Source organism: Schistocerca nitens, chromosome 9 (assembly GCF_023898315.1).
Source record: "Schistocerca nitens isolate TAMUIC-IGC-003100 chromosome 9, iqSchNite1.1, whole genome shotgun sequence".
In the NCBI taxonomy this organism is placed as follows: Eukaryota; Metazoa; Arthropoda; class Insecta; order Orthoptera; family Acrididae; genus Schistocerca; species Schistocerca nitens.
In genome coordinates, this window is record NC_064622.1 from 268,235,073 (window position 1) to 268,247,175 (window position 12,103).

At 39.6% G+C, this 12,103-nt stretch overlaps 1 protein-coding gene and 1 non-coding gene across 2 annotated transcripts in view; both read right to left on the minus strand.

The window, feature by feature from the left end:
• Positions 1-12,103, minus strand: part of LOC126203339 (poly [ADP-ribose] polymerase) — a 122,081-nt gene that overhangs the window by 50,868 nt on the left and 59,110 nt on the right. Inside the window, exon 11 of the mRNA XM_049937625.1 lies at positions 494-695. Within this exon, the coding sequence (XP_049793582.1) occupies positions 494-695 (202 nt within the window). The remainder of the gene's footprint in view (positions 1-493; positions 696-12,103) is intronic.
• On the minus strand, positions 10,462-10,588 carry LOC126204736 (small Cajal body-specific RNA 8). Its single transcript, XR_007540536.1, has one exon. It is a non-coding gene; the product is annotated as a small Cajal body-specific RNA 8 (non-coding RNA).

Sequence of the window (12,103 nt, forward strand, 5' to 3'; positions counted from 1 at the left end):
TTCCACAACATGATTCGGCCAACTAAGTAACTAAAGGTCACACCTGGTGGTGACAATGGAGGAAGTCATCAATAGAGTGATACTGAATACAAATCTGAGGCAGCAAGAACTCTGAAGCATTTATTTCACTAAAGCTAACAAAGTCTTTTGAACTGAAAAAAAAGCAACAAATAACACAATAATAGATGGGCATACTGCAAGTGACAATACTACACAAAGACTAAATACAAACATGAATTTTTGGAACCAAAGGTTTCTTAATAAACTGTAAAAGAAATCTAATAATTCTGAACAGCCTTACTTTTATATTTTGTATGTACCTTTATAGCTTCCAACGTTTTGTCACTAAAGCTTTGATGATTGAATTGTATTTGTGTGTTAATTTCTACTAGCTTGATGACCTGTGATTATTTTTAAACTAAATATAAGGCATTACATATTCAATATCAAATTAATCTACATATTAAAAACTGAGAATTGCACTAAATTATACCTTGAGCCACTGGTGAGAACTTGTAACTTGTAGAATGAATTCTTCCCACTTTGAACATCAGTTATACCAAGAACAGCATTGTAGACTGTGCCATTCTTCTGGTATACTTCAGCAACATCTTCCAGACCTGAATCTGGATCTACCACTGCTCCACCCTTCAACTTCATACGCTGCTTTGTTGGCATACTCTTGACAAATCTGCCTACATGTCAAGTTCAACAAAGTCACAATACAACATTATCAAAGAAATTCCAATGAATGAAAATAAATAAATGTTATCCACAACTTGAAAAAACAAGTTGCATCCCAACCAATAATCAATACTTTAAAAAATCCTTTACCTAGTGTAAAACAAATTAATGAGTTGCAGGGATATTTTCAGATTTAAGATAAATGAAATGTGATTATTAATCCCAAAATTTCATGAATGTTTGCTACAATTTGTTTCCACTAGAAGGATTCAGCATATTGGAAAGCTCTTCCCCAAGATGTATTTCGCTTTTATTGACAAAGCAGTCTCAGTGGTCAAGTTATAAACATGAGAAGTATTAACTCTTAGTGGTTAGGCATTAATATTAGAAGTACTGATACTCGCAATGTTTACCCTGTGACCACTGATGTGCCTTGCAAATCAAAAGACAAATACATCTGGTGAAATAACAATACAATTAATAAAAATAACTAACAACAAAACAAACAAAGTGTCAGGACTACAGTTATTACAAAATGTAAAGTGCTCTAAAAGATTACTGTAGAATTGAAGTCAGGAAAACACATTATAAAACAAAATGTGTAATTAATGAACAATGAGCACACACTAAAACCCGGACAGTTGAATTTTATGGGCACCATGTTACCAACTACACTATCCACACAACAATCTTACATCTTTCATAGCTTCTATTTTGCTAGTAGCTCTCTTCCAGTTTCCCCTCCTTGTGTAGGAGTTCTAGTTCAGTCAAATATACAGACCCACTAGAGTTTGGAAAATATGAGAAAGGCATAGACAGTATTGAAGTTATGAATGCAAGCTGTGATGAATGACTTGAGAGATCAGTGGTTGAGAATACAGCCTGCAATTGATGGCCTAGGTACGGAGCCTGACAAACATACAGCTTCAATTTACACTGTAACAACACACCCTAATGTACAAGTTGAACACCTATAGTCAGGTCACTGACACTTCACACACATGGAGCACATAATGTGAAGGGTACACCAGTGCCAATTTGAACTCTGGAATTTGTAAAAGCTGTCAAAGTGATGATCCGGCAATGACACCTCGACAACTCAAGGTTGCATAGGGAGTAATATTTTCTCAATGGCTGCAAAGCATTGGCCATGAGCTGCTTGTTTGCTACTTATCGTAACTAATGGTTCAGCTTGTGTTAACAGCAAAGTGTAAAGTGTTGTATTCTTAGTTGCAAGTGTATATGATATGGGCTCTTCCTCAAGCTGCAGGGAAGCTACCTAAAGAGCCCATCTAATGAACTTATATAAAACATATGATGCTGTTTTGAGGAACAAAGGGATAATGGTGGGCCTCTTATATCTTTGACGAACATGTTACTGTAGCTCTGAAAGTTGAAATGGCGTTTGAAGAACACAACGAGGGAGAAGTGTGCTGGAGGTCTACGGCAAACAGCTGCTGTTCTTTCAACTCCAGGAAAATTCTTAATTCAGACTTTGTTAAAACCAAAATACAGTTACCAGAACTGATGGAAGTGGGTTCTTAACAGGGTGCATACATGGAAAAGGAAAAAAATTCCTGAATTTTTCCCGGATCTCCCAGTTAAAAATACATTTTCTCCCAGGTGAAAATACACTTTCTGTGTTAAGTGACAGTATACTTTCCGTTGGAACTGTAAAACTTATCAACCCTTTGAATCGTTATGGTTTTATACAGCAGCGTATGTGCAGTATCATGTGCGCCGCATATTTTCGTATTAAGAAACAATAAATTCCACCAACAGGAAAAGTTAATGGTTTAAGTTAATATGCAGAGTGTTGCTGCAAGGAAAGCAAACCTTTTGCATATAATATTTGTCTCAAAGATTAATATGCTACAAGAGAAGCTAAGCTTTCACATATAATGTTGATCTGTTTAGCGCCCGTTAAACTTTAAGATACATCACACAAATATGCCAGTAAAATTTTTAATACCGACATAAATCTCTGATCTCCTGGGCTCAAAATTCTTCTAAATGGCTCGTCATCAAAGAGTTGATGTTTAAATGAGAGCAAACACACTGTGATTTAAGAAATTCATTGTACATTCTCGCACATAGTTCATCTTGCGTAAAAGGAAATTTACTTTGAAAATAATGCTTTTCGAACCACAATTTGCAATATTTTCCAAAGACCTGGTAGAAATAGAATCATTTCAGCAGTTGCCAGAGAGCACCAGACATGAGGCGTCACCACGCTTGCGCTGTGGTGACTTAGGAAGCCCATATGTTTGTACGTGTAAAACATTAAAAGATCTTTCTTACATTATGTCATAAAAGAAGATATCAGAGTATACTCCAAGAGTGCCGGAATTTCGTGAACCATACTAAAATGCACAGTATGTCCAGATTCCCAATGATGTAGGCCTCGATCTGATATTGAGCTATTCAGGGTGGTTTTCGGGATGTAAATCTTCTTGGAGTGCCAGTACTGTACAATCTCATGTTTGGTTCTTTATTATGGCATAATGCCATACATGCTAGAAGATGCAAACATGCACTTTAAATGCAGTGAACAGTTGAAACTAGCCAATAGTCTTGAATTAAACACTTAGTTTCAAATAAATTTACTATCTCAGCAGGAAAGCTTCATAAAAGCAGAATTTCTTCAGCAAACCCACAAATATAACTTTATTGTTTTGCAAGGTGATTGATGCTTGATTGTCAGAAAGGTGGAAATAAATAAGATCTGAAACTAGTAACATATTTTAGCCTTCCTTCACTATGTGAATGTATTTAACAGAAAAATCACTAAATGTAAACATGGGTCACGTGGAGACTACAGCCTGCCCCTCTAAAAAAATCTCACAATTAATAGCGGATAGGATTATCTGTAATCGAGAGAAAAAGAACTCTTCAGAAAACCTGAACTCTTTATTGCCTATTAGTTAATAACTTGCTGTTTTGTGTGACATAAAATTGAATATAGGATACATAAAACCAATACTGACAAGAGATAAGCAAGAAATAACATTTCTTCGAACCTTAGCTCCTAGAATTTTTCTCTCTCTAATCTTGCTACAGCTTTACATGGCGTGCTTTCCTTTCTGCGAAAGGATCTATTACCTCATCACAGTTCGTCAAACGTTTTGCTACATGAAAAATCGAAATTTCATAACCTAATACTGAAAAATCTGTTAATACAAATAATACCCAAGACTTATGTGGTTTCTCAAGCTGATTACGTATATTTTGTCACTGTCTGCTAGATAAAACAAAATAGGCCTTTCTAATATGGCAGCAATTTTGTAACACACCAAATAAACGAGACTGTTTTGGCACAAATGGTCATTTTTATAAAACGACAGAATATAATTCAATAAGTACCAATATCAAATGCCTATTAGGCCTACTACAAGCAAAAAGCTTTATGTTAGGAAAGAGTTTCACATTTCATTTCATTCATACGCACCAGCTTCTCAAGCATGAGATCGAAAAGTGGTATTACAAAATTTTTATATAAATTTGGAATCGTCTTATTCTTCCATAATTTGTGTGATATCCCCGTTTCTTCTCCTTCCTCGTTCTAACAAACAATATTGTCATCACCAATTCTGTAGCTATTTCTGCCACTGTCAAAATTTGTTCACCGATTAAGTTCACTACCGTAATCCTGCCAGAATCACAGGTTTAGTTACCCCGTGATTATTTCCCGATTAGGCGTTATAACGTGTTTGAACAACACGTTTTCCGCATTACTTCCAGAACAGAACATACGCGGCTGCTAGCCCGGGAACTGTACAACTGGTCCTTACTAGTGTAGTGATCTGGCCAAAAATTTTCTGTCAAAATTTCATTTTCTTGAATAGACTGAGAAGATAATACGTAATCTTTCTCACCTTGTATTCCTGTCAGTCGTTTATTTCCATTCTGGTAGTCTGAATCTATGGATTTCGCTAGTAATTATGACAATGCTGATCTTTCGCAAACCCAATCAACCACATAATCAGACGGTGATTGGCATTCATCCATTAGGCTTTAATCACTTGGCTCGTATAGCCCCGTCCCCTTTTGTCTGCAGAAAGTTTATTTCTAGTTGCGATGAGGATTCTCCTGACAGAGACATCACGTACACTATGCTTGCATTCAAAGGTCAACTTATGATTCATTCAGAAATCAACTCAAAATGTGTTAAAAAATGTTTAAAAACCAACAGGGAAGCCTTTCAATATCATATGAATAATCGATAGGCAAACGTGCGTTGGATGCTAGGTGCTTTGTAAAACAAGTTTTATCCCTCAAGAATATCAATTTGGCGTCCCCCCCTTTTCCCGGTAGCATCTAGCTGCTTGCTGCGACTCCTTGCACAGCCAACAGCCACATTCCTGTTGCCAGAAGCGGGAGAATCTACTACTCAAACGTGACTCAACTGCGCATGCGCCTGCGCGTAACTGCTAAAACAAATCTAATGTAAGCAATTGCGACTTCACGCTCATTGGAGGCAATTTGTTGTTATGAAGCACTGCATAGTCTTCCTAAAGCCTTTGACACATTTTCAATTGGCAGACGCTTGCATGAGCAATGTGTGTTGTCGTTGTATATGGCGCACTTCCTTTGCAATTTAAGTTATTTTTGTTTTTTTCTCTCGTTTATGTTTTATTGTTGAAGTATTATACTGCAATAGCGGGATACAGTAATATCCTTTGTTAGAGTTCTTACCAGTCAAAATTACAAAAATTTAACTGAAAAGTAAAACAATAAAAAATTCCTGGAATTCTAAAAATATCCCAGGTTTTTCCCGGTTTTCTCCCGGATGAAAAAATTACCGGGTTTTTCCCGGATCTCCTGGTTGTCCCGAGTCGTATACACCCCTGCAAACATGTACACCCCTGGAAATGGAAAAAAGAACACATTGACACCGGTGTGTCAGACCCACCATACTTGCTCCGGACACTGCGAGAGGGCTGTACAAGCAATGATCACACGCACGGCACAGCGGACACACCAGGAACCGCGGTGTTGGCCGTCGAATGGCGCTAGCTGGGCAGCATTTGTGCACTGCCGCCGTCTGTCTCAGCCAGTTTGCCGTGGCATACGGAGCTCCATCGCAGTCTTTAACACTGGTAGCATGCCGCGACAGCGTGGACGTGAACCGTATGTGCAGTTGACGGACTTTGAGCGAGGGCGTATAGTGGGCATGCGGGAGGCCGGGTGGACGTACCGCCGAATTGCTCAACACGTGGGGCGTGAGGTCTCCACAGTACATCGATGTTGTCGCCAGTGGGCGGCAGAACGTGCACGTGCCCGTCGACCTGGGACCGGACCGCAGCGACGCACGGATGCACGCCAAGACCGCAGGATCCTACGCAGTGCCGTAGGGGACCGCACCGCCACTTCCCAGCAAATTAGGGACACTGTTGCTCCTGGGGTATCGGCGAGGACCATTCGCAACCGTCTCCATGAAGCTGGGCTACGGTCCCGCACACCGTTAGGCCGTCTTCCGCTCACGCCCCAACATCGTGCAGCCCGCCTCCAGTGGTGTCGCGACAGGCGTGAATGGAGGGACGAATGGAGACGTGTCGTCTTCAGCGATGAGAGTCGCTTCTGCCTTGGTGCCAATGATGGTCGTATGCGTGTTTGGCGCCGTGCAGGTGAGCGCCACAATCAGGACTGCATACGACCGAGGCACACAGGGCCAACACCCGGCATCATGGTGTGGGGAGCGATCTCCTACACTGGCCGTACACCACTGGTGATCGTCGAGGGGACACTGAATAGTGCACGGTACATCCAAACCGTCATCGAACCCATCGTTCTACCATTCCTAGACCGGCAAGGGAACTTGCTGTTCCAACAGGACAATGCACGTCCGCATGTATCCCGTGCCACCCAACGTGCTCTAGAAGGTGTAAGTCAACTACCCTGGCCAGCAAGATCTCCGGATCTGTCCCCCATTGAGCATGTTTGGGACTGGATGAAGCGTCGTCTCACGCGGTCTGCACGTCCAGCACGAACGCTGGTCCAACTGAGGCGCCAGGTGGAAATGGCATGGCAAGCCGTTCCACAGGACTACATCCAGCATCTCTACGATCGTCTCCATGGGAGAATAGCAGCCTGCATTGCTGCGAAAGGTGGATATACACTGTACTAGTGCCGACATTGTGCATGCTCTGTTGCCTGTGTCTATGTGCCTGTGGTTCTGTCAGTGTGATCATGTGATGTATCTGACCCCAGGAATGTGTCAATAAAGTTTCCCCTTCCTGGGACAATGAATTCACGGTGTTCTTATTTCAATTTCCAGGAGTGTATTTTTTGTAATGGATGCCATCAAACTATTTCAGGACAGTGGAAATTAGAATGTCCCGTAGTTCCTCTCCTGCAACCAGTCGGCCGGTTTGACATCCTGACCCTTTTTTTTTTTTTTTTTTTTTTTTTTTTTTTTTTTTTTTTTTAAAAAAAGCAATTAATACTGGATGGGAGAACTAGAACAAGAATGCTTCAGAAAAATCTGGACTCTTTATTGCCTATTAGCTAATAACTTGCTCATCTGTGCCACATAAAATTAAATATAGGATACCTAAAACCAGTAAAGACAAGAGACAGGCAAGACAGTACACATTTCTTGAATCCTTGGGTTCTAGCGATTTTTCGCTCTAATCTTGCTTAAGCTTTACATGGCGTGCTTTCCTTTCTGTGAAAGAACTATTACCTCATCAAAGTTCGTCAAATGTTTTGCTAATGAGAAAAATTGAAATGCTGTCGTCTAATACTGAGAAAGCTGGTGTGGTTTCTCGATCTGATTACGTCTATTTTGCCACTGTGTGCTGGATAAAACAAAATAAGCATTTCTAATATTGTAGCAATTGCAACACACACCAAATAGGCGGGACTGTTTTGGCAATAATGATCATTTTCATAGTACGACAATATAATTCACAAAGTACCAATACAAAATACCTATTTGGCCTACTACAATCACACAGTTTTAAGTTAGATGTTGTTAGGAAACAGTTTCACAGTTCATTCATAGACTCCAGTTTATCATGCATGAGACCGAAAAGTAGTAGAACGAAATTTTTGTATAAATTTGTAATCTTCATATTCTTCCATAATTTGTGTGTCCTCATTTTCTTCTCAATCCTCGTTCTAACAATCAATCTTGTCATCGCTTATTCTGTAACTATTCCTACCACTGTCGAAACTCATTCTCCGGTTAACTTTAATAACTCTGCCACAATCACCAGTTTAGTTATCCAGTGATTATTCTCCGGTTAGGCGTTATTAGATGTTCGTACAATGTGTTTTCCGTGCTACTCCCAGAATGGAACTTAAAGAGGCTGCAAGCCGGGGATTACAACTGGCCCTTTCTAGTATAGCGATCTGGTCAAAAATTTTCTGTCAGAATTTCACTTTCATGGATACACCGAGAAGATAATACATAATCTTTCTTACCTGTTATTTCTGTTAGTTGATTATTTCCACTCTGGTAGTGTGAATCTATGGAATTCACTAGTAAGTTATAACAACACTTACCATTTGCAAACCGAATCAACCACATAAACAAGCAACAGTTGGTATTCACCAGTTCGGCTTTACTCCACTCAGCTCGTATAGCCCGGTCCCGTTTTGTCTGCAGGAAAGTTCATTTCTACATGCGACGAGAATTCCCCTCGCAGAGACATCATGTACACTATGCACGCATTCAAAAATCAACTTATAATTCATTCGGAAACCAACTTAGAATGTGTTCAAAAATGTCCAAAAACCAGCAGGGGTGCACTTTAAAATCACATGAATAATCAACAGACCGACATGTGCTGGATGTTAGGTGCTTTGTGAAACAAGGTTTATTTATCCTCAAGAATATGAATTTGTCCCAATATCATGGCCCATCACTACACCACGCCCACGCCTTTGACGCATGTGTCATAACCTTGTTTAGACCTCCATGCAAGGCCTGTCCAATTTACCTCTCCATCACATCCTTTCCAAGTCCAGCTACAAACTTATCCTATTCCATCAGAGGCAGGGCCACTTGTTGCAAGCAACCATGTCATATACCACCTCTGCCTGCAATTTATCCACAGCATTTTGTGCTGCACGACTACTAATCTCCGACCATGCAAATGGATGCTGGTATGACAAACAATGAGCCGTCCACCAGAATGACTGGCCACTGCCAAATTGTGGTCAAGAGCAGTGACAGAAAACTGTTCAGCTTACACTTTTATTTCCATGGGTGTTTCACAACTAGTGCCATCTGGATTCTTCCCCCCCAACACCAACTTTTCTTAACAGTATAGAAGGGGGGGAGGTTGTGTGTGTGTGTGTGTGTGTGTGTGTGTGTGTGTGTGTGTGTGTGTGTGTGTGTGTGTGTGTGTGTGTGCGCCCATGAACACGATTCTTGTCATTCTTTCGACCTCAGTCTCCACTAGTCCCTGCTTCACGCACACTTCCACCCTGTCATATGACCTCAGCGCTCTGCACCCACAGTATCTTTCCCAATAACTCCTCCTCATCTACTGCTTCATGTCGTGGCCATGATGCACTGCACAAGCGCACAGGTGCCACTACCCTTGTGTGGCACTCCTATCCCCTGTACCTGCTGCCTCTTCCTTTCACATTCCTATCTTATATACTTGTTGCCTTTGCCCAACTGTCTGCCACCCTCCCCACTCATTTCTCCCCTCTCCCGCTCGTCCCCATTTAACCTGCAGTTCAGGCACCATGTATTCAGCCACCACAATGGAACTCTGCTGTGTCTATGTCTCTGTTCCCCTGCCCCCTCCCCCCCCAAATCAAAAGGATTTGCCTGCTGTAAGCTAGTGAAGCGATCAGTCTTGTTCACATGCCTGTCGATGAATCACTTATAATTCACAAACCTTCATAATTACTGAACAACCAGCTTGTGATCATGGAACAAGATCCAGACTGAATGGAAATTTGGAAAGAAAGCATTAACAGGTATGTGGATTTTCTATCATTAGAGAACATTTTAGAATTACTAGCCTACAGAGAATAAATAAGAGGGCAACTGAAAAGCATCTGTTCAGCATCAAATTCTGTACTATGAAGGCTTACTCAGGTAAAACAGAGTAGATGTTAGAGCAATCAAATGAGAATTAAGCAAATGGAAAAAAGTAAGTAAACTTTTTATTACTTTAAAAGTAATTGCCATAACTGTTAACACATTTATTCAATTGTGAGACAAGACAACTAATGCCTTCACAGAAAAATGTTTGTAGTCACCTATGGAACCAGGATTGTATCCAGGTGTGTATTTCTTCACCTGATAAACTGATGGCCACAAATGTCTGTCTTCAGGCCCATCCATATGTTGCCAAGATTGTTTCAAGTGTGAAGCAGAAGCTTTGCTGGAAGCTCTTACATATCCTCCATGCAATGCCAATCTCTCCCCATGCTGTTTCCATATTTTTGGAGCCTGAAGAAAGACACTGGTACCCATCAACTTGCTTAGGACAAAGAGGAGCGGGTACATTCATGATTCTGTAGGCAACTGCAAACATTTTTCCATTAAGGCATTGACTGTCTCTCAGTGGGCTAAATGTATTAAAAGTTATGGTGATTTTTTGAAGTAATAAAACAGTTTACTTACATACTTTCAAGTTTTCTTGTTTTCATTTGCTTTCTTACAGGTAATGATAAAACAATAGTCATTTCATAACCACTTCACATTATCAGAAAGATAATACTGGCACTCCAGAAATGCAATCTGGAACTACACCTTTTACTTAGTGAAAAAGGCTGAGCACTTGATAAAAAAACACTTCCTCTGCCAAGTCGTGTGTGCTCCGTATCTGTCTGTAACTTAGAGCTTAATGAATTACAGTCATCAGAAAGCACATTTGCTCTAGGGGTTACAGTGACTGATGTTCTGTGTGACAAACATCAGCGTATCGTTCCCCAATTACAACAGTTAATCTCAAATGTTGAAAGTAGGTTATGCTATTTCTATTCGATAATTTGCACCACACTCACATGCACACCCACCTACATCCACACCAATGCAGAAAACAAAAAGGTTAATTTACACTAAGTGAAAGCTAAATAGATCAAATCCAAGTGAAGTGATCCAATAAATTTTAAGCGGGTTGCCTGACCTTTTTAAAATTTTTTGTGTGATTACCCCATAATTGAAGTTCAAAATGGTTAAAAAAAAAATTCTTGAATGCCAGCCATATTTATCTGTCAGTGCATGACAGTTTCTCAATTTGGAGACATTAGCGTTAAATTGAATATCTCTGCACTGGGTTAAGTTAAAACACTGCAATTGAAATGATTGTTTATGACCCACAGTACCCAATTAAAAAATAATCGGTCAAAATGACCTCCAAAGTTTGGTACTGAAAATTTAGAAAATCCACGTTTTAGATCCAAAAGTAACAATGAAGAAGTGATTTATGAGAGTATTTTTTTTCTCTAGTTATATATCATAAACTAATAGCCTTAAATAGAGCAAGAACAATGACATATGTTTCCGTAATTTTTTATAAATTTTTGAAATTTGGAAAATAAATTTTTGTAAAGTTTGGGGCTAGTTATCTCTGGAGGGACTAGATATAACAATTTGATTTTTGCATATTTTGTTCGCCTATATGATGGCAAAGTACTGTAAAAATTTCAACATTGATATTTGATGGTGAACAAAGATATAAATTTTGGAAATGAGGAAACAATTCACATTACATTGAAACTGATATTATGGCTGTTGCCTAATTCACGTATGGTAATGGCTAGATGTTATCAATTATTATTGAAGATGAGGTACTGAACTACAAGCAAAACTTCGAAAAATTGATGAATCAAACATTTATATTATCTTGACAAATTTAAAGTAAATGTTTACAATTAACATACTTTTGAGATGCGGGTGCTCCCTAATCCTGCTGGTGACTGTATGATACATTCATTTCTTCCGACAGCTTTTGTGATACAGGATAATATCCTCCAGTTGCTGTGGAAACTTCCTTAATTTTTCATTGGTATCCAAACTCTGTCACTAGCAGATGTCTCTTGACATTCTTGGGCCACCAGGGTGACAAAATGCACAAAAGCATCATTGTTTACCGATCTTTTTCTTTCAACGAGTGCAAGGCACTGTTGTCCATTATACACACATGCCAGTATGTCATTCAATGTTAAAGACAGATGTAATTTTACTGAAACAATTATCATCAAATTTCGGTTCCTGATGTTATATAGCATTGAACTAAGTTTTGTGCAACGCCAAGATATTTGTGGAATTGCCTTGTTCCTTTTACTGCTATAACGTTTTCAAATCTGGTTTGAAGTTTATATATATATAATAGAGGGAAACATTCCACGTGGGAAAAATATATCTAAAAACAAAGAAGATGTGACTTACCAAACGAAAGCGCTGGCAGGTCGATAGACACACAAACAAACACAAACATACACACAA